This window comes from Carcharhinus amblyrhynchos, unplaced genomic scaffold (assembly GCF_965287045.1).
Source record: "Carcharhinus amblyrhynchos unplaced genomic scaffold, sCarAmb.v2.hapA scaffold_90, whole genome shotgun sequence".
Taxonomy (NCBI): domain Eukaryota; kingdom Metazoa; phylum Chordata; class Chondrichthyes; order Carcharhiniformes; family Carcharhinidae; genus Carcharhinus; species Carcharhinus amblyrhynchos.
Window position 1 is genome coordinate 364,997 of NW_027649830.1, and position 22,351 is coordinate 387,347.

Genomic DNA, 22,351 nt, shown 5'->3' on the forward strand with positions numbered 1-22,351 from the left:
ATCAATAGCTTCCTGACTATAAACTCAAAAAATAAACCCCAGAGTAATACACCCTGGCACGGGATCGGGCTGGGGTTACGATGCGCTGGACGGGGATCAGACAGATACAGGTTGTGAATTGATGTTGAAATGAATTTCTGCTCTCCCTACCGTTTCCCCACTGCACTCACTGATTCTGACGTGCGTTTTGGTTTGAACCTTTACCTCATGACTTAGTGCTAATGTTTGCAGTCTGGCCATGTCTCTACTGTGTCTGTCTATGGTGCCGGTGCTGAGGTAATGGGCTGTTAATCTATCCTTGCGGTGACTGTTTTTCCAGCTGTGTCGGTGTGGAGGAAGATTTGGCAACAGAAATTGATTTGTACCACTGCCCGAACTGTGAGAAGACGCATGGACCCTCCGTGAGTAAGTCTGCTCTCCCAATCTCAGCTGCTTGATTTAAGATGGGCACCATTTTCACTGCCTGGCTGCAAGGAGACTCCGAAACTGAGAGTCAGGCTGTCTGTGACCTTGGAGTAATCCTGCACTCGCTGACCATCATTGTCCCAATCAATTCAAGCCTCATTACAGGTTTTACATTCGCATTCTAGTCAAGATTCTCCAAAGCTCAGGAGTTTCCATTGGGTCGACATAGAGACCTTTCCACTTGTTGGGTGGGGAATAAATCAAATCCAAGGGGTCCATCAGCGTGAGACAGTCACTAAAATTTCCAACAAAGAAAATGCGGCAGAAATGTCTTTATCTAGAGAGCGGGGGAAGAGGGCGGGACTCGCCGCCGCGGGGGAAGAGGGCGGGACAATCTCCTTATTTTATAGGAAGCTTTGATTTGAGTTTCGTCCTGTAACCCCCTCTTTCTCTCGTCAGTGAAAAGGAGAAAAGGCTGGTTCAAGCAGGATAGTCTGTGCAATGTGGACAGATCACAGCCGGTCCAAACAGGGAGTCAGATCTTCATCAAGGAGCTGCGGAGCCGCACCTTCCCAAGGTAGGGTTGGCCATTGGTCCCTCCCAACCCAAGAGGCAGCCCTGTGGCTGCCAGACCAAGATGCGGGTGTCTTTTTGTGGAGATGTATGTGTGTCCAGTAAGGGTCCCTGCATCCTGTCTCTCAGCCAAGTTCCACTTGGGTCGCAGTCCACAATCTTCAGTCAACAAATCCTGGATTCAATACTCACTGCAGATACTCGAGTCTCGTAATTGGGGCTGGCATTTCTGACTGCAGTGCCGAGGGAGCGCCGCGCTGCGGGAGGGTCGGCGCCGAGGGAGCGCCGCGCTGCGGGAGGGTCGGCGCCGAGGGAGCGCCGCGCTGCGGGAGGGTCGGCGCCGAGGGAGCGCCGCGCTGCGGGAGGGTCGGCGCCGAGGGAGCGCCGCGCTGCGGGAGGGTCGGCGCCGAGGGAGCGCCGCGCTGCGGGAGGGTCGGCGCCGAGGGAGCGCCGCGCTGCGGGAGGGTCGGCGCCGAGGGAGCGCCGCGCTGCGGGAGGGTCGGCGCCGAGGGAGCGCCGCGCTGCGGGAGGGTCGGCGCCGAGGGAGCGCCGCGCTGCGGGAGGGTCGGCGCCGAGGGAGCGCCGCGCTGCGGGAGGGTCGGCGCCGAGGGAGCGCCGCGCTGCGGGAGGGTCGGCGCCGAGGGAGCGCCGCACTCCCTTTTGAGGTGAGGCTGAGAAGTCTATTCTGTTTGTTAGTAATGTTCGCCTCCTTATCCAGTGGTTGTATATGGATCTGTGTCTCTTCTCTCTGTGTCTCTAGTGCAGATGAGGTAATCCTGAAGCCGACGGGATACCAGCTGACAGTGGAGTACCTGGAGGAGAACAGTTTCAGTGTGCCCATTCTGGTGGCCAAGAAGGATGGTCTGGGAATGACTGTGCCCTCCAGCTCTTTCACTGTTAATGACGTGGAGCGGTGCGTGGGTGAGTTTGTGAGTGTCTTGCTCTGCATCAGATGGACTCACAAGCCTCCTGCATTCTGGAGGGTGCCTGTTCAAGTGTCCAGCATTGTGGGGGGGTGTCCGAGTGTCCTGCATTATTGGGTTGGGGGGGGCGGTTCTGAGTGTCCTGTGTTATGGGGGCAGGGGGGGTGGGATCTGAGTGTCCTGTGTTGTTGGGGAGGGGGGGTTCTGAGTGTCCTGTGTTATTTGGGGTTTCCGAGTGTCCTGCGTTATTGGGGAGGTGGGGGGGGTCCCAGCGTCCTCTGTTCCGGGGTGGGGGAGCAGGCGCAAGTGTTGTGCATTCATTGTTCTGCCTGCCTGGTTACCGTGCTTCACTATTTAACTGCTGTTTGTGGCCCCTGCAGGCTCGGAGAAGATTATCGATGTTATCGATGTGGCTCGTCAGGCAGATTGCAAGATGAAGCTGGGAGACTTTGTCAAATATTACAACAGCAGCAACCGTGAAAAGGTGCTGAATGTCATCAGCCTGGAATTCTCAGACACCAGGTGAGGGAGGGAGGGAGGGAGGTGGGGAGGGGAGCGGGCGGGCAAGAGGAGGAAGGGAGGCAGGGAGGGGAGCATGCGAGTAAGAGGAGGGAGGCGGCGGGGAGCAGGCAAGTGAGAGGAGGGAGGCAGAACAGGGAGGGGTCAAGCGAGGGGAGGGAGGCGGGGAGCAAGCGAGGGGAGGGTAAGGAGGCAGGGAGGGGGCTGATACTTTGCCCACATCCTTCCTTTGTTCATTCTCAAGGCCTGGGCATCAGCATCAAAGACACCATGTTTATTGCTCATCCCAAATTGTCCTGAATGCCCCTGGCTAGCTGGGCCAGTTCAGAATCAAGCACGTTTCTGTGACCGTGGAGTCATGTTTCGGCCAGACCAGCTAAGGACAGCAGATTTTCCTCCCTGGCGGGGACATTAGTGAACCGACAGGACTTTGACTACAATCACTGGTCATCGTCATCAAGACCAGCTTTTATTGTCCAAATTTATTGGATTCTGGGTGCACCATCAGGGCTAATCCAATGTGGATGGCATCACACGCCAGAGTGCTTGTCCTGGGCTCTGAGGCCAATTGGATTCTGCAAGCTGAGACAGCATCCTGGAGAGATGGTAGAAGCAATCTCTCCCTGACAGAGCAGGCCTGTGACCCAATCGCGTACACAGCTGTGCGCTCGCGCCCCGGCCTGCTCCCACCCACCCGTTCCGACAGACAGACACACATACACGCACTCCTCTCCCCACCCCACCCCCGGCCCAGTGCAGATGCACTAACAATTTGATCATTTATCACATACTGGGATCTTGCTCTGCACAAATTGAATTCCAACATTGCAACACTTCAAAGCAAGTGAAGGTGATGGGTCTAGTAGTAGTATTATTGCTGGACTACCAATCCAGAAACACAGCTAATGTTCTGGGGACCCGGGTTCGAATCCCCCCACGGCAGATGGTGGAATTTGAATTCAATAAAAAATGTCTGGAATTAAGAACTTACTGATGACCCGTTGTCGATTGTTGAAAAAACTCATCTGGTTCACTAATGTCACTAATTTAGGGAAGGAAATCTGCTGTCCTTACCCGGTCTGGCCTATGTGTGATTCTCAGCAATGTGGGTGACTCTCAACTGCCCTCCAAGGCACCTTGGGATGGGCATTAAATGCTGACCCAGCCAGCAACGCCCATGTCCCAGGAAAGAATATTTGAAGAGAGTCCACGGTGGATGGAAGGCCGTGCTGGGATAAACTCGAGGTACCATAGAGAAACACCAAACTTTCTCTGGCACTGCTTTTACCACTGTCTGTTTGGCCCGTTTCAGGCTGTCCAATCTGGTGGAGACCCCGAAACTGGTGCGGAAACTGTCCTGGGTGGAGAATCTGTGGCCAGAATCCTCGCTCTTTGAGAGGCCCAGCGTCCAAAAGTACTGTCTGATGGGGGTGAAGGACAGCTACACGGACTTCCACATCGACTTCGGGGGCACCTCTGTCTGGTACCACGTTCTCAAGGTATGGGCGAGTTATGGGGGGGGACATTGGAGTTGGTGCCTTGGTGGGCGGAGGGACAGGCAGGGTCAGTCCTGATCAAAACACTGTCCTTTCCATGTGACATCTTCACTGGCTCAGTGATGGGCAACCTCAGCTACTGAGTGGTTCTCCTTCATCTCAGTGCACTGTGAGATTGAAATCGAGCTTGTTCACTAACTGTAACCCTGTGAATAAGATTGAATATATTTAATACACACTCAATGTTTTATAACCAGTTCTAGAAAATTATGTATTGTAGGTGGCACAGTGGTTAGCACTGCTGCCTCACAGCGCCAGGGACCTGGGTTCGATTCCCAGCTTGGGTTACTGTCTCTGCGGAGTCTGTACGTTCTCCCCATGTCTGCGTGGGTTTCCTCCGGGTGCTCTTGTTTTTCCTCCACAGTCTGAAAGACATGCTGGTTAGGATGCATTGGCCGTGCTAAATTCTCCCTCAGTGTAACCCAAACAGGTATCGGAGTGTGGCGAGTCGGGGATTTTCACGGTAACTTCATTGCAGTGTTAATGTAAGCCTACCTGTGACACTGATAAATAAACGTTAACTGAACAGAAGTGTCAGCAACTTCAAATGGTAAAAACAAAAGACATATTTACACAACTCTCACAGTCAATGTTGCGAACAATTAGTTTACAAAATGTTGAGAGGAATAGATAGGGTGGACTCTCAGAGGCTATTTCCCCGGTTTGAAATGGTCGCTACGAGAGGACACAGATTTAAGGTGCGGGGAGGGAGGTTCAGAAGTGATGTTAGGGGTAAGTTTTTCACTCAGAGGGTGGTGAGTGAATGGAATCGGCTGCCGTCAGTGGTGGTGGAGGCGAACTCGCTGGGGTCTTTTAAAAGACTTCTGGATGAGTATATGGGGTTTAATGAGATTGAGGGTTATAGATAGGTCTGTAGGTTGGTAGGTGATGTGGTCGGCGCAACTTGTGGGCCGAAGGGCCTGTTTGTGCTGTAGTGTTCTATGTTCTATGTTCTATGTTAACAATCAGCACACACCTCACTTGCCCTTGCTTTACATGCAAATCACTTCAGTCACACAGCTGGGAAAATACCTCCGCCAATCAGCACAATGTGGCAATCCTAGGCATTGGCAACACTCAATAAAATGTCTCGGCAGTCCCACTCAGATCCCAGATGGGCTGCATCTGGCCCTCCCTCAGGCCACAGGTTGCCCACTACTGTTTACACAAAGCTTTCCACCATTATACAGCTCATTCTGAGAGCCTTTTGCCCATCACCCCCTCCCGGGATTACTGACGCACATTAACTCCCAATCAAGCAGCATCTCCATTTTCAACTGTATCCCCTTCCCCTCGAAACCATGTACCGTGCTCACAACCAGTCCACTCACTGTCATCACGCCTCTGCACACCCCTCCCGATCTCTGTAACCTCCTCTAGCCCCCGATACCCCTCCCTATCTCTGTAACCTCCTCCAGCCCCTACACCCCCCAACTCTAACCCCCTCCAGCCCCCTACACCCCCTCCCTATCTCTGTAACCTTCTCCAGCCCCTACACCACCCCCCAACTCTAACCCCCTCCAGCTCCCTACACCCCCTCCCTATCTCTGTAACCCCCTCCAGCCCCCTACACCCCTCCCTATCTCTGTAACCTCCTCCAGCTCCTACACCCCCTTCCTGTCTCTGCAATCTGCCCTCCCTGTCTCTGCAGGGATTTCGGTTCCTAGATCATTGGGACCTCTTTAGGGGCAGGTGTGACCTGTGCAGTAAAGACGGGTGGCACTTAAATCCCGGGGGACTAATATCTTGGTGGGAAGACTGGCTAAGGCTACTGGGGGGACTTTAAACTAGAAAGGATGGGGGGAGGGAATTGTGATGGGGAGACTGGGACGGAGGAGGTTAGCTCCCAGGTAGGGGAGGACTGCAGGCAGTATGAGAGGGAGGTTAGACAGGGGGTGGAGAAGGGAAATGCCCAGACTGAGGGGCTGAAGTGTATATATTTTAACACCAGGAGTGTAGTGAATAAGGTAGATGAGCTTAGGGTGTGGATTGCTGCTTGGGAATGTGATGTGGTGGCCATTACGGAGACTTCGATGTCTCGGGGACAGGACTGGGTACTTCAGGTGCCAGGATTCAGATGCTTCAGGAAGGACAGGGAGGGTGGCAGAAGAGGTGGTGGAGTGGCACTGTTGGTCAGGGACAGTGTCGTGGCTGCAGAGAAGGAGGATGCCGTGGAGGGACTATCTACTGAGTCTCTGTGGGTGGAAGTTAGGAACAGCAAAGGGTCGAAAACTTTGCTGGGTGTATTCTATAGGCCACCCAATAGTGACAGGGAAGTTGAGATGCAGATAGGGAAACAGATTCTAGAGAGATGTTTTAATAACAGAGTTGTCGTGATGGGAGACTTCAATTTCCCAAACATCGACTGGAATATCCCTAGGGTAAGGGGTTTGGATGGGGAGGAGTTTGTTAGGTGTGTTCAGGAGGGTTTCCTGACACAGTATGTAGATAAGCCTACGAGAGGAGAGGCTGTACTTGACCTGGTGCTGGCTAATGAACCAGGACAGGTGATGGATCTCTCGGTAGGAGAGCATCTTGGGAATGGTGACCATAATTCTATCTCCTTCACAATAGCATTGGAACGAGATAGGATCAGGCAGGCTAGGAAGGTGTTTGTCTGGAGTAGGGGGAAATACGAAGAAGTCAGGAAGTTACTTGGACAAATAAACTGGAAGGAGGCGTTCTTAGGGAAAAGTACCGAAGGAAGGTGGCAGATGTTCAAGGAATGTTTGTCTGGAGCTCTGCATGACAACGTTCCGATGAGACAAGGGGGTTTTGGTAGGTCACGGGAACTGTGGTGCACGAAAGCTGTGGTGAACCTAGTCAGGAGGAAAAGAAAGGTGTACAAAAGATTCAGGGAACTAGGAGATGTTAAGGACCTTGAGGAGTATAAGTATTGTAGAAGGGAGCTTAAAAGGGAAATTAGGAGAGCCGGAAGGGGTCATGAGAAGGCCTTGGCGGGTAAGATTAAGCAGAATCCCAAGACCTTCTATAAATATGTGAAAAGTAAAAAGAGAAGAGATAGGACCTATAAAAGGGGAAGGGGGAAAGGTCTGTGTGGAACCAGAGGAAATGGCAGAGGTGCTTAATGAGTACTTTGCCTCAGTATTCACAGTGGAAACTGATCTGGGAGATTTTGCTACGGTTTTGCAGCAGATGGAAAAGATTGAGTATGTGGATATTAAGGAGGAGGATGTGTTAGAACTTTTGAATTCTATCAAGATAGATAAGTCGCCGGGACCAGATGGGATGTACCCCAGGATACTGTGGGAGGCGAGGGAAGTGATTGCAGAGCCCCTGGCGATGATCTTTGCGTCGTCAATGGAGACGGGAGGGGTTCCGGAAGATTGGAGGATTGCGGATGTAGTTCCTATTTTCAAGAAAGGGAACAGAGATAGCCCGGGAAATTACTGACCGGTGAGTCTGACCTCAGTGGTTGGTAAGTTGATGGAGAGGCTTCTGAGGGACAAGATTTACGAGCATTTGGAGAGGTTTGACATGATCAGAAATAGTCAGCCTGGTTTTGTCAAGGGCAGGTCGTGCCTTACGAGCCTGGTTGAGTCCTTCGAAAATGTGACTGAACACATTGACGAAGGAAGTGCAGTGGACGTGGTGTACGTGGACTTCAGCAAGGCGTTTGATAAGGTCCCCCATGCAAAACTTCTTGCAAAGGTGAGAGGGCATGGGATCCAAGGGCCTTTGGCCTTGTGGATCCAGAACTGGCTTGCCTGCAGAAGGCAGAGAGTGGTTGTGGATGGGTCTTTTTCGGCATGGAGGTCAGTCACCAGTGGAGTGCCCCAGGGATCTGTTCTAGGACCCTTGCTGTTTGTCATTTTCATAAATGACCTAGATGAGCAAGTGGAGGGATGGGTTAGTAAGTTCGCTGATGACGCGAAGGTCGGTGGTGTTGTGGATGGTCTGCAAGGATGTCAAAAGTTGCAGCAGGACATAAATAGGATGCAGGACTGGGCGGAGAAGTGGCAGATGGACTTCAACACAGATAAATGTGTATTTATTGTCCATTTTGGCAGAACCAATGGGATGAACGAGTACACTATCAAGGGCAGGAGTCTTAGTAGTGTTGAAGAGCAGAAGGATCTTGGGGTCCGGGTCCACAGGACTCTTAAATCGGCCTCGCAGGTGGAGGATGTAGTCAAGAAGGCGTATGGTGTACTGCCCTTCATTAATCGAGGGATTGAGTTTAGGAGTCGGGAGGTAATGCTGCAACTTTATAAGACCCTTGTCAGGCCTCATTTGGAGTACTGTGCACAGTTCTGGTCGCCTCACTAGAGGAAGGATGTAGAAGCTATTGAAAGGGTACAGAGGAGATTTACAAGGATGTTGCCTGGACTGGGAGGCATGCCTTGTGAAGTTAGGTTGTGGGAGCTGGGACTCTTTTCCCTGGAGAGATGAAGGTTGAGAGGCGACCTGATAGAAGTTCATAAAATGTTGAGTGGAATAGATAGGGTGGACTCTCAGAGGCTATTTCCCCGGGTTGAAATGGTCGCTACGAGAGGACACAGATTGAAGGTGCAGGGAGGCAAGTACAGAAGTGATGTTAGGGGTAAGTTTTTCTCTCAGAGGGTGGTGAGTGAATGGAATTGGCTGCCGTCAGTGGTGGTGGAGGCGAACTCGCTGGGGTCTTTTAAAAGACTTCTGGATGAGTATATGGAAGTTAATGGGATTGGGGGTTATAGATAGGTCTATAGATTGGTAGGTGTTGATGTGATCGGCGCAACTCGTGGGCCGAAGGGCCTGTTTGTGCTGTAGTGTTCTATGTTCTAATCTTCTCCAGCCTCAACACCCCCTTTTTTTTCTCTGTAATCTCCTCCAGCCCCTACACCCCTTCCTAATCTGTAATCATCTCCAGCCCCCGTACGCCTCAGTATCTCTGTAACCAATTCCAGCTCTTACACCCCCTCCCTATCTCTTAACCTCCTCCAGCCCCTACACCCCTCCCTGTTACATAGATAGGGAGGAGGGAGAGCCTATGAAATCAAGGATGAGGGTGTTTAATTCTCAATCACTTGCAAACCAAAGGAACACTTTGTCTTTTGTGAATTACTGGGAAGTTTGGGGAGACTATCCTTCCCTGTTGTTTTCTCCATGGCAACGACTGGGCCAGAGAGCGTGGCGCTGCCAGACCAATCCTTGTCTCTGGAAATATACCTGATTCTGGGAAACGAGCCTTGACAGGTGATTGATGTCTCAGTGGGCGACCGTTTTGGGAACAGTGATCACAATTCTATAAGTTTCATAATCCTATAAGTTTCAAAATACTTGTAGAAAAGAATAGAAGTAGTCCCAAAATGAAAGTACTAAACTGGGGGAAGGCAAACTACAACAGTATTAGGCAAGAGCTAGGGAATGTAGACTGGGGGTGGCTGTTTGTGGATAAATCCACATCCAATATGTGGGAGTCTTTTAAAAGTCAGTTGTTAACAATTTAGGACATCTATGTCCCTGTAAAAATGAAGGATAAAGATGGCAAGATTCAAGAACCATGGATGACAGAAGAGATTGTGAGCTGAGTGAAGAAGGAGAGGGCAGACAAATGTCAGGAAATTGAAAACGGATAAGGCTGTTGAGGATTACAAAGACAGCAGGAAAGAGCTTAAACAGGGTTTTAGGAGGACAAAAAGGCCATGAAATGTCCTTGGCAGGCAGGATTAAGGAGAATCCCAAGATTTTTTATGGGTATATAAGGAAGAGGAGGGAAGTTCAGGGGTGGTGGAGGGAATTTGTGTGTGGAGTCAGATGAGGTGGGTGAGGTCCTTGACGAATACTTTGCATCAGTATTCACAAAGAAGAAGGATGTGGTGGATGAGGAGTGTAGACAGGAGATGTTGACATTCTAGGAGATGTTGAGATAAAAAGGGAGGAGGTGTTAGAGGTTTTGAAAAACATTAAGGTGGACAAGTCCCCAGGGCCAGAGAGGGTCTATCCCAGAATATTGAGAGAGGCGAGAGAAGAAATTGCTGAGGCCTTGACCAAAATCTTTGTATCCTCTTTAGTCTCAGGCGAGGCACCAGAGGATTGAGAGAAGCTAACATTGTTCCTCTGTTTAAGAAGGGCAGAAGAGATAATCTGGGAAATTACAGGCCTGTGAGTTTGCATCAGTTGTGGGGAAATTATTGGAGAAGATTCTTGGGGACAAGATGTGTTCATATCTGGAAGAGAATAGGCTGATTAGTGATAGGCAGCATGGTTTTGCGAAGGGGAGGTCGTGTCTCACAAATCTGATTGAATTCTTTGAGGAAGTGACAAGAAAAATTGCTCAGGGCAGGGCAGTGGATGTTGTTCACATGGATTTTAGTAAAGCCTTTGGTAAGGTTCCACATGGCAGGCTGATACAGAAAGTGAAGTCTTAGGGATCCAAGTTAAGCTGGTAAAATGGATACAAAACTGGTTTGGGCATAGAAAGCAGAGACTAGCTGTGGAAAGGTGCTTTACTAACTGGAGGGCTGTGACAAGTGGTGTTCCACAAGGATCAGTGCTGGGGCCTCAGTTGTTTGTAATATATTCAAATGATTTAGGAGAAAATGCAGGTAACCTGATTAGTAAATTTGCAGATGATCCAAAAATGGGGGGAGCAACAGATAGTGAAAAGGGTTGTCAGAGGATGCAGCAGGATATAAATTGGCTGGAGACCTAGACCAAAAGATGGCGGATGGAATTTAACTGAGACAAATGTGAGGTGTTGCGATTTGAAAAGTCTACTGCAGAGAGGAAGTATGGTGGAACCCTTAGAAATATTAGCATACAGAAGGATCTAGATCCACGGTTCCTTGAAGGTGGCAACTCAGCTGGACAAGGTGGTCAAAAAGGCATATGGCATGCTGGCCTTCAGTCAGGGCGTTGAGCATAGGAATTGGAAAATCACGTTGCAGCTGTATAAGACATTGGTTAGGCTGCATTTGGAGTATTGTGTACAATTCTTGCCACACTATTGGAAGGACGTTAATGCATTGGAAAAGGAGCGGAAGAGATTTACCAGGATATTGCCTGGGGTTTTAAGGATATGGACTATGAAGAAAGTTTGAACAAACGTGGATTGTTTTCATTGGAGCTTTGGAGGGTGAGGGGGACCTGATAGAGGTTTACAAGATTATGACAGGCTTGGATAGAGTGGATAGTCAGAGTCTTTTTCCCAGGGCTGAAAGGTCAGTTACTCGGGGGCATAGGTTGAAGGTGAGTGGGGGGGGCGGGGGGGAGATTTAAAAACAACGTAAGGGGCAAGTTTTTCTCACACACGGTGGTGAATGCCTGGAACGCTTTGTCAAAGAGGCAGTGGAAGCAGATTCTATGTTCAAGAGGCATCTGGATAGCTAGTTGAATAGGCAGGGAACAGAGGGATATGGACCAGGTAGAGGCAAGGTAATAGTTTAGAAAGGCATCTGTGTGGGCACAGACTTGGTGGGCTGAAGGGCCTGTTCCTGTGCTATACTGTTCTTTGTTGTATAAATCCTTGAGAAAGTTTGAGATTTGGCATTCTTGTGTTTGTCCTGGGGGTGCACGGAGGGGGAAAGCTGCAGCCAGGCACGTCTGTCCCCAACAAAACGTCGGGGTGCTTAACCTCTGCCAAGCCCACCACTTCTGTCCTCTTTCCATGCAGGGGGAGAAGATCTTCTACCTGATCAGGCCCACCAATGCCAATCTGGCCCTGTTCGAGCGCTGGAGCTCATCAAATAACCAGAGCGAGATGTTCTACGGAGACCAGGTGGATAAGTGCTACACTTGCTCAGTGAAGCAGGGGCAGACTCTCTTTATCCCGACAGGTAAATCTCCGCCATCTCGCGGTGGGGGGGGGGGGGGGGGGGGCTCTTTTTCATGCTGTTTTAATCAGACACGGATGACGCTGTGTGGTCAGTGACCTCCAAGAGGCTCGCTGCTGCCTTCCAGAGGGTGTTTGCAGGGTCAGCCACGTTGCTGTGTGGTGGGGTCTGGAGTCATGAGTGGGCCAGACTGGGTAAGGTCAGCAGATTGCCTTCTCCAGAGGGACATTAGCCAACAAGGTGGGTTTTTCGTCATCACAAGACTCTGCTTCCAGCCCATTTTTTTTCCACATTCCTCCATGGCTACGTGAGTGCTGCTGGCTAGGCCCAGTTGTCCATCCCTAATTGCCCCTTGGGAGGGTGATGGGGTGATCCACCTGCTGGTAACTGCCGCAGTCCCCGAGTAGTGTAAGTAACCCCCACTGTGCTGTCGGGGAGGGAGTTCCAGGGTTTTGGCAGTGAAGGGACAGTGGATGTATTCCCCTCCCGCCCTAGAGCTGGGGGCATTTTCAGGTGCTATCCATGGAGCCTGGGTGAATTGCTGCAGTACAATTGGAATTTGACTAAGCTTCTCCCTGATGCCACCAACAATCAACAATCCTTCACCGTGGAGGGTCAAACTGGTAGCCTTTGTGACTATTCCATGGTGAGGGGCATTGCCGTATTGCTCGGCTCCTGGTCTTCTGAGATGCTGAGGCCAGCTGAAGCTCCACAGAGTCGGAGGGGAGCTGGGCACTACCGAGCGTCTCATTGGTCTGGTGCCCACATGCTATTGCCAGGCCCATCAGGAAAACCTCCGACAAACATCATAGAATCCTGACAGTGCAGAAGGAGGCTACTCGGCCTTTCCAGCCTGCACCTGCAACAGTCCCACCCAGGCCCTATCCCCGTGACCCTGGGCATTTATCCCTCTAATCCCACCTGACATTAAGGGGCAATTTAGCATGGCCAATGCACCTAACCTGCACATCTTTGGAGTGTGAGAAGAAACCCGGAGGAAACCCATGCAGACACAGGGAGAACGTACACGCTCCACAAAGACAGTTACCCATGCCAGGAATCAAATCTGGATTCCTGGTGCTGTGAGGCCGCAGTGCTAACCACTGTGCCACCGTGTCATCCTGATGTCATGCCACTTTCCCCAAGGAAGGTAACAATTAGCAGGTCAAATGGGATGAAGGAGTATAATATCAAGGGTAAGACTCTTAGCATTGTAGAGGATCAGAAGGACCTTGGGGATCCTCTACAATGGATCTTAAATCGGCCTCACAGGTAGAGGATGTGGTCAAGAAGGCGTATGGTGTACTGGCCTTCATTAATCAAGGGATTGAGTTTAGGAGTCGGGAGGTAATGCTGCAACTTTATAAGACCCTTGTCAGACCCCACTTGGAGTACTGTGCGCAGTTCTGGTCGCCTCACTACAGGAAGGATGTGGAAGCTATTGAAAGGGTGCAGAGGAGATTTACAAGGATGTTGCCTGGATTGGGAGGCATGCCTTATGAGGATAGGTTGAGGGAGCTCGGTTTTTCTCCCTGGAGAGACGAAGGTTGAGAGGTGACCTGATAGAGGTGTACAAGATGTTGAGAGGTATTGATCGAGTGGATTCTCAGAGGCTATTTCCCAGGGCTGAAATGGTCGCTACGAGAGGACACAGGTTTAAGGTGCTGGGGAGCAGGTACAGAGGAGATGTTAGGGGTAAGTTTTTCACTCAGAGGGTGGTGAGTGAGTGGAATCGGCTGCCGTCGGTGCTGGTGGAGGCGAACTCATTGGGGTCTTTTAAGAGACTTGTGGATGAGTACATGGGATTGAGGGTTATAGGTAGGCCTGGTAGGTAGGGATATGATCAGTGCAACTTGTGGGCCGAAGGGCCTGTTTGTGCTGTAGTTTTTCTATGTGTTAATTGTTATCTTAACTCTGGTGTCTGCCATGTTGAAGAAGTCAAGCCAGAGAGCCACACAGCACAGAAAAGGCCCTTCAAATCTGAACTGACAATATCAAGCACTAGACACATTAATCCCATTTTCATATCCTTGAATTTTAAGATATTTCAGGAGCTCAGCCAAGTAGTTTTTTTGAATAGTTGTAAGGTGTACAGCCTCCACTACCTTCCCCAGCAGTGCATTCCAGATTCCCACCACCCTCAGCGATTTATTTTTCAAATCCCCTCTAAATCTCCTGCCCCTCACCCTACAACTCTGCCCCCTCGTGAATGACCCTTCAACCAAGAGGAACAGCCATTCCCAACTCACCCTATCCATATCCCTCATAAATCTTATACACCTCAATCATGTTGCCCTGCCCACTCACAGCCTTCTCTACTCCAGAACAAACAACCCAAGCCTTTCCAGACTTTCCTAATAGCTCAAATGCTCCAGCACCTTGGGAACCTCCTCTGTGGCCCTTCTTTACCCTTAAGTGAAGCAACGGCGCTGCCCCCTCCCTACCTGAGTTAGGAGATTGCTGCTCCGGAGATTTAGGAGGCTGATGGCACAGTGGTATTGTCACTGGACGAGTAACTCAAACACCCAGGGTGACCCCACCTCAGCAGATTAACAATCTGGAATTAAAAATCTAATCACCATGAAACCATTGTTGATTATAAGAACATAAGAAATAGGAGCAGGAGTAGGCCATCTAGCCCTTCGAGCCTGCCCCGCCATTCAATAAGATCATGGCTGATCTGTCGTGGCTCAGTTCCACTTTCCCACCCTCTCCCCATAACCCTTAATCCCCTCTCTTATCAAGAACCCATCAACCCGCCTATTAAAAATATTTAGCGAGGCAGCCTCCACCACTTCAACGGGCAGAGAATTCCAGAGATTCACCACCCTTTGAGTGAAGAAGTTCCTCCTCAACTCCGTTCTAAACCGCCCCCCCTTTATCTTGAGGCTGTGCCCCCTAGTCCTACTGTCTTTTTTGAGCGGTAAGAGTCTCTCCACCTCTATCCTATCCATCCCATTCATCATCTTATACGTCTCAATGAGATCTCCCCTCATTCTTCTAAAATTATCATAAGAACCCATCTGGCTGACAAATGTCCTTCAGGGAAGGAAGCCTGCCTTCCTCACCCGGTCTGGCCTATAATGTGACTCCAGATCCACAGCATTGTGGCCGACTCTTAGCTGCCCTCTGAAATGGCCAAGCAATCATCTCAGTCCAAAGATAATAGGGGATGGACGACAAATGCTGGAAAAGCCAGCAGTACCCAAAACCACGGAAAGACTTTAAAAATCCAGTCCGGTAGGATTGGTGCCGAGGGAGCGCCGCACTCTCGGAGCAGGCTGATGGAAGCAGACTTAAGAGCATGGATGGAATCCTGGAATTTTATGAAACCATTGCTGTTTTCCCCTTTTCCTTCCAGGTTGGATCCATGCTGTACTCACACCGACAGATTGCATTGCATTTGGTGGAAACTTCCTACACAGTCTCAACATTGAAATGCAACTGAAGTAAGTCAGCAGGGACACTGTTACTATAGACCTGTTAACTCAGCATCTGGAAGACAGTGGTATAATCAGATAGTCAGGATGGATTTACAAAAGGGAAATCATGCTTCACAAATCCATTGGAATTCTTTGAGGATGTAACTAGCAGAGTTGATCAAGGAGAACCAGTAGATGTGGTTTATTTAGACTTTCAGAAGGCTTTCGACAAGGTCTCACGTGACAGACCACTACGTAAAGCACATGGGATTGCAGGTAATGTCTTGAGATTGATAGAAAGCTGGTTAGCAGATAGGAAGCAAAGAGTTGGCATAAATGGGTCTGTTTCTGATTGGCAGTTAGTGACTAGTGGGGCTCCACAGGGATCTGTGCTGGGACCCCAACTGTTCACATTATATATGAATGATTTGGAAGAGGGAACTGAATGTATTATCTCCACACTTGCAAATGATACAAAATTGGGTGGGAGGGTGAGGAGGATGCAGAGATGTTTGAGCATCATTTGAACAGGCTGAGTGAGTGGGCAGATGCAGTATAATGTGGATAAATGTTATCCACTTTGGTAGTAATAATGGGAAGACAGATTATTCTTTGAGAGGGGTGGATACTCAGTGAGACCTTGGAATCCTTGTGCATTAGTTGCTGAAAGTAAGTGTGCAGGTACAGCAGGCAGTAAAGGCGGCAAATGGTACGTTGATCTTCATAACAAGAGGATTTGAGTATAGGGATAGGGATGTTTTGCTGCAATTGTACAGGGCCTTGGTGAGGCCACACCTGGAGCATTGTGTACAGTTTTGGTCTCCTTATCTGAGGAAGGATGTCCTTGCTATAGAGGGAGCACAGCGAAGGTTTACCAGGCTGATTCCTGGGATGGCAGGTCTGTCATATGAGGAGAGACTGAGTCAGTTAAGATTATATTCACTGGAGTTTAGAAGAGTGAGAGGGGATCTGATAGAAACTTATAAAATTCTAACAGGGTTAGACAGGGTAGATTCAGAAAGAATGTTCCCGATGGTGGGGGGAGTCCAGAACTAGGGGTCAGAGTTTGAGGATAAGGGGGAAACCTTTTAGAACTGAGGTGAGGAGAAATTTCTTCACCCAGAGGGTGGGGAATGTGTGGAACTCACTACCACAGATAGTGGAGGCCAAAACATTGTGTGATTTTGAGAAGAAATTAGATATTGCTCTTGGGGCTAAAGGGATTGAGGAATATGGGGAGAAGGGGGATCAGGATATTGAATTTTACATTACAGGGCAGTACAGGCCCTCAATGATTTGATGATCAGCCATGATCAAAATGAATGGTGGAGCAGGCTCGAAGGGCCGAATGGCCTTTTCCTGCTTCAAGTTTCTACGTTTTTGGCTCAGGACCTGAAAAGAGCCAATTGGACTGTCCTCAGCAGCTTACAATAATTACAGTTCCTGTGCAGGAACAGGCCATTCAGCCTATCTGCTCCATGACAGTGATTCTGCCTCACACTAGCCTCTTCTCATGCCCCTCCACAATTCCCTAACCTTCCTAATCATTTCTCTCTCAAAAGTGTTTATCCTGCTTTCCCCCACCCCCATTCCTCCGTTAAATACATCAATACTGTTCACCTCCTGCACTCCCCATGGGAGTGACTTCCACATTCTCCCCAATCTCTCCCCATTCTCCTCAATCTCAATCTGACACCATTTTTGCTTCCACTGAAATAGCTGATTTCCATCACCATAACTTCGCCTGGCTTTGAGACTCACCCAATCCAACACGTTCTTAGTTTTTATAAATATATAAAAAGGAAGAGGCTGGCTAGGGTGAACGTCGGATCCTTAGAGGATGAGAGGGGTGACTTAGTGGTAGGGGATGGGGAAATGGCTGAGGCCTTGAATAACTTTTTTGTTTCGGTCTTCACGGAAGAGGACGTGAATAATTTGCCGAGTGTTAGCGATGGAAAGATGGTAGGACTGGAGGGTCTCAGTGACATTATTGTTACTAGAGAGGCGGTGCTCGACAGACTGGAGGGACTGATTGTGGACAAGTCCCCAGGACCGGATGGAATGCATCCAAGGGTTCTGAAAGAAATGGCGGAGGTGATAGTGGATGCCTTGATGGTTATTTTCCAAACGTCGCTGGATTCTGGGGAAGTGCCGGAAGATTGGAAAACGGCTAATGTTAGGCCGTTGTTTAAGAAGGGTGGCAGGCAAAAGGCAGGGAATTATAGGCCGGTTAGTTTAACGTCTGTTGTAGGTAAGATGTTAGAATCCGTCATCAAGGAGGAAATAGCGAGGCATCTTGAGGGGAATTGCTTGATAGAGCAGACACAACATGGTTTCGTTAAGGGGAAGTCGTGTCTGACGAATTTATTGGAATTCTATGAGGATGTGTCTAGGGCGGTGGATAGAGGAGAGCCAGTGGATGTGGTCTTGATTTTCAGAAGGCGTTTGACAAGGTACCTCACAAGAGGTTATTGCAGAAGGTAAGGGGGCATAGAGTTGGGGGTAGGGTGTTAGCGTGGATAGAGGATTGGCTGTCTAATAGGAGGCAGAGAGTGGGGGGTCAATGGGTGCTATTTGGATTGGCGGTTGGTGACTAGTGGAGTGCCCCAGGGGTTGGTTCTGGGGCCTCAGCTATTTACCATTTATATAGATGATCTGGAGGAGGGAACCGAGTGTATGGTGTAGGACTAGGGGGCATAGCCTCAAGATAAAGGGGGGGGCGGTTTAGAACGGAGTTGAGGAGGAACTTCTTCACTCAAAGGGTGGTGAATCTCTGGAATTCTCTGCCTGTTGAAGTGGTGGAGGCTGCCTCGCTAAATATTTTTAAGACGCGGGTTGATGGGTTTTTGATAAGTGGGGGGATTAAGGGTTATGGGGAGAGGGCGGGAATGTGGAACTGAGCCACAACAGATCGGCCATGATCTTATTGAATGGCGGGGCAGGCTCGAAGGGTTAGATGGCCTACTCCTGCTCCTATTTCTTATGTTCTTATGTTACTCCAGAGGTGATTATCCCCTCCAGCTCCAACTATCCTCCTTATGGGTGGCATGGTAGCAAAGTGGTTGGTGCTGCTGCCTCACAGCGCCAGAGACCCAGGTTCAATTCCCAGCTTGGATCACTGTGTGCGTGGAATCTGCATGTTCTCCCTGTGTCTGCGTGGGTTTCCTCCGGGTGCTCTGGTTTCCCCCCACGCTCCAAAGACATGCAGGTTAGGTGGATTAACCATACTAAATTGCCCCTTAGCATCCAAGAGGTGTAGGTTAAGGGGATTAGTGGGATAAATTGGGTTACAGGGATTGGGCCTGGATAAGATGCTCTGTTGGAGAGTGGGTGCAGACACGATGGGTCAACTGTCCTCCTTCTGCACCATACAAATTCTATCATTACGTCTGTAAACTCCTCCTCCAGCCCCCATACCCTGGCATAAACATTCAGAAAAGGCTGCTGTGGGGGATAAGATTTCCCCTAGAGAAAGCCATGGAAATAGCTGAGGCGATTGAGAGTGCAGAGAGAAGCACTCTCGAGTTACAGGACAAGTATACAGCGAGGTGAATCAGTTATGGAGTAAAACCTTAACAAATGGTGGGGGAAGAGTTGAGTGCGCAAAAGAGACAGCAGAAACTCTCTGAGCAAAGCAGCAGACAGATGAACAAGAAAATAAGTCAACAACCCCAAAATCCTGACAAATGTTATCAGTGTGGGGGAGATCCCCAGGGAAAATGTAAATTCCGGAATTCTATCTGTTTTGGCTGCAGTCAAACCTGGCTTAAACAAATGCAGAACTTAGGTGACTCAGAAGAGGAATCTGAGATACATCAATTGAATAATGCCAAGATAACTAAATGGGCTGCCATTGTAATCATACCTGGTAAACAGGCGACTCGCTGAGCATGGAAGTGGATACTGGTGCTTCTGTTACCATTCCAGCGCCATGGTTAAGAAAACCCACCAACGCCTGTACTTTTTCAGGAGGCTAAAGAAATTTGGCATGTCAGATACAACTCTCACCAACTTTTACAGATGCACCATAGAAACCATCTGTTCTGGTTGTATCACAGCTTGGTATGGGCTCCTGCTCTGCCCAAGACCACAAACTACAAAGATTTGTGAATGTAGCCCAATGCATTGACTCTGTCTACACTTCCTGCTGCCTCGGGAAAGCAGCATTCAAGAACCAAGCTGGACAGATACCCAGTTGCAAAAGTTGAGGATCTTTACACAAAGCTAGGAGGCCATCAACCATTAAAATTCGATGAGGATTAACTCCCACAAGAGCTTATTTCAATCCACTCTGTTACCTCTGTGTCTCTTCAACATGCGCTATTTTTAAATGCACCATGGAAAGTTTCTTGCAAGATTTACCCAAAGTAGCAGTATACCTGGATGTTGTTGTTTGTCCATCGTCATCGATGAGGACCTTGACACCATTAGTCATTTTGATGCTGGTTGCGGTGTGTCTGAAGATGACTGATCAGGCCAATTCGGGCAGGGAATGTCCTGGCACATACTGGACAGACTTGTGTAGACACTGTAGTTGTTGCACTGGTGGCTGTGGACATGCACAGCTCGAGCTTAAGTTGTGCTTCAGCAATACACCTTGCTTCGTGAGCTTGACAGCTTTTGTGGATGAGGCAGCGACAGGTAGGGCGGTTTTGTCCCAGCGTTTCCCAGGTGGTTGTGTCAATGTCAAGCGACTTCAGGAAGGCCTTGAGTGTGTCTTTGAAATTTTTCTTCTGCCGTCCATGCGAGCGTCTTACAGCAGAGAGTTCCCCAATAAGGAGCTGCTTGGGTATGCACTCGTCTGACACACGGATGACATGATCTGCCCACCGGGTCTGTGCTCTCATCAGCAGTGTGTGGACTGATGGTAGACTTGCTCTAGAGAGAACTTCAGTGTCTGGTACTTCGTCTTTGCCATCTGATGTGTAATATTCTGCGAAGACAAGTCATGTGGAAATGATTGAGCTGTCTTGCATGCCTTCGATACACAGTCCACGTTTCACAGGCATACAGGAGGGTAGTGAGTACCGCAACGCTGTAGACCTTCAGTATTGTTGCTGGGCTGATTCCTCGACGTTCCCACACAGTGGAGCACAGTCTACCAAAAGCAGAACTTGCCTTTGCTATTCTGCAGTTAACTTGTGTATCAATAGTCACTGCTTGGGAGAGGGTGCTGCAAAGATAAGTGAACTGGTCCACTGCCTGTAGTTTCTGCCCTTTGATTGTGATTATGGGTTCTGTGTACGGTGCATGAGGAGCAGGCTGGTGCATGACTTCAGTCTTTTTAATGTTGATGGTGAGTCCAAAGTTGTCACAAGCTGTGGAAAATTTGTCCATACTGACTTGCATCTCTGGCTCTGAGCCAGCATACAGGGCGCAGTCATCGGCAAAGAGGAAATCTCTTAGAACAGTCTCTTTCACTTTGGTAATAGCTTGAAGTCTCCTCAGGTTGAAGAGCTTCCCATCCACTCTGTACTTGAGGATGATTCCAGCGACACTGTCCTGGAAGGCATCATTCAGCATGGCAGTAACCATCATGCTGAACAGTGTGGGTGTGAGCACACAGCCCTGTTTAATGCCATTGGTGACTGGGAATGCCTCAGAGGATTCTCCGCCATCCAGTACTCTGGCCATCACGCCATCATGGAACTGGCATACCATCTGAATGAATTTGGGGGGGCAGCCGAACTTTGACATGATCCTCCACAGGCCTTGTCAGCTTACAGTATCAAAAGCTTTCGCAAGGTCAACAAAGGTTGTGTAGAGCTCGCGATACTTCTCCTGAAGTTGGCGCGCAGCAAAAATCATGTCAGTAGTCCTGCGACCTTTGTGGAAGCCACACTGTGACTCTGGAAGCAGGCCCAGCTCCAGATGAGTGACCAGACGATTTAGCAGGACTCTTGCGAGGGTTTTTCCTGTGATGGAGAGCAGCGAGATTCCTCGGTGGTTGTCGTATACTTGCCGATTGCCCTTCCTCTTGTAGAGGTATACGATGGAAGCATCCTTAAGTTCCTGAGGAATGGATCCTTGCTTCCAAAAGGACTGAAACAACTCAGTGAGCTTCTCGATAAGTGCAGGACCAGCAGCTTTGTAGATTTCTGCGGGTATGGCATCTGCCCCTGAGGCTTTGCCAATGGATAGCTGGCTGACAGCTTTCGTGATTTTGGCCACTACCGGTGGGTCATCCATGGCGCTGTTGATATCAACCTGGGGAATCCTGTCTATTGCCTCATCGTTAATAGATGACGGTCGGTTGAGGACGGCTTCAAAGTGTTCAGCCCATCTCTGCAGGATCTGAGCCTTCTCTGTAATGAGAGTTGTACCATCTGTATTCAGGAGGAGGGAACTCCTGAGAGATTGAGGTCCATAGAGAGTGTTGAGGGCTTCACAGAACCGTTTCAAGTCGTTTCTGTCAGCATATCCCTGTATTTCATCTGCCTTGGCACTCAGCCAGGCATCCTGCATTTTACACAGTTTATTCTGGACTGTCCTGCGAGCACTGGTAAAAGCAATTTTCTTGGCAGCTGAAGATGGGTCGTTCTGACAGGCCCGATGAAGACGGTGCTTTTCAACAAGTAGAGCCTGTATCTCCTCATCGTTCTCATCAAACCAATCATGCTGCTTGCGGGTAGAGGGCCCGAGTGTCTTCAGCGCAGATGTATGGATAGCATCCCTGAAGTGTTCCCAGTCGTCCTCAGCGCTGCCTGCGAGGTGTAGGTCAGCAAGCTTGATTTCTAAGTCTTCAGCCAGTGCTGAAGCTATGCTGGGGTTCTCTAGCTTGGCCACATTGATTCTTTTCATAACCTTGCTTTCTTGTGGTCGCCTCTTGGGTCTGATGCAGAGCCTCATTGTCTCCAAAATGAGCCTGTGATCTGTCTGGCAGTCAGCACCACACATGGCCTTGGTCACTCTGACATCCTGCCTGTCTTTTCTCCTGACAATGACATAGTCGATAAGATGCCAATGCTCAGAGCGGGGGTACATCCCGGAGGTCTTGTTACGGGTAGGCAGATGGAAGGTTGTGTTGGTGATGAGGAGGTCGTGTGCTGCACAGGTCTTCAGTAAGAGTAGGCCGTTACTGTTACACTTGCCCACTCCATGCGTCCCAATGACTCCCTGCCAGATTGCAGAGTCACACCCTACTCTTGCATTGAAATCGCTAAGCAAGATCAGCTTGT

The 22,351-nt window shown here is 49.5% G+C and overlaps 1 protein-coding gene across 1 annotated transcript in view; it reads left to right on the forward strand.

Moving 5' to 3' along the window:
* The window catches only part of phf8 (PHD finger protein 8), a 60,147-nt gene that overhangs the window by 3,155 nt on the left and 34,641 nt on the right, over nt 1–22,351 (forward strand). The window contains exons 2-8 of the mRNA XM_080182814.1: nt 320–405; nt 865–982; nt 1,739–1,899; nt 2,282–2,423; nt 3,733–3,919; nt 11,592–11,754; nt 15,113–15,200. Of these exons, the coding sequence (XP_080038940.1) occupies nt 320–405; nt 865–982; nt 1,739–1,899; nt 2,282–2,423; nt 3,733–3,919; nt 11,592–11,754; nt 15,113–15,200 (945 nt within the window). The remainder of the gene's footprint in view (nt 1–319; nt 406–864; nt 983–1,738; nt 1,900–2,281; nt 2,424–3,732; nt 3,920–11,591; nt 11,755–15,112; nt 15,201–22,351) is intronic.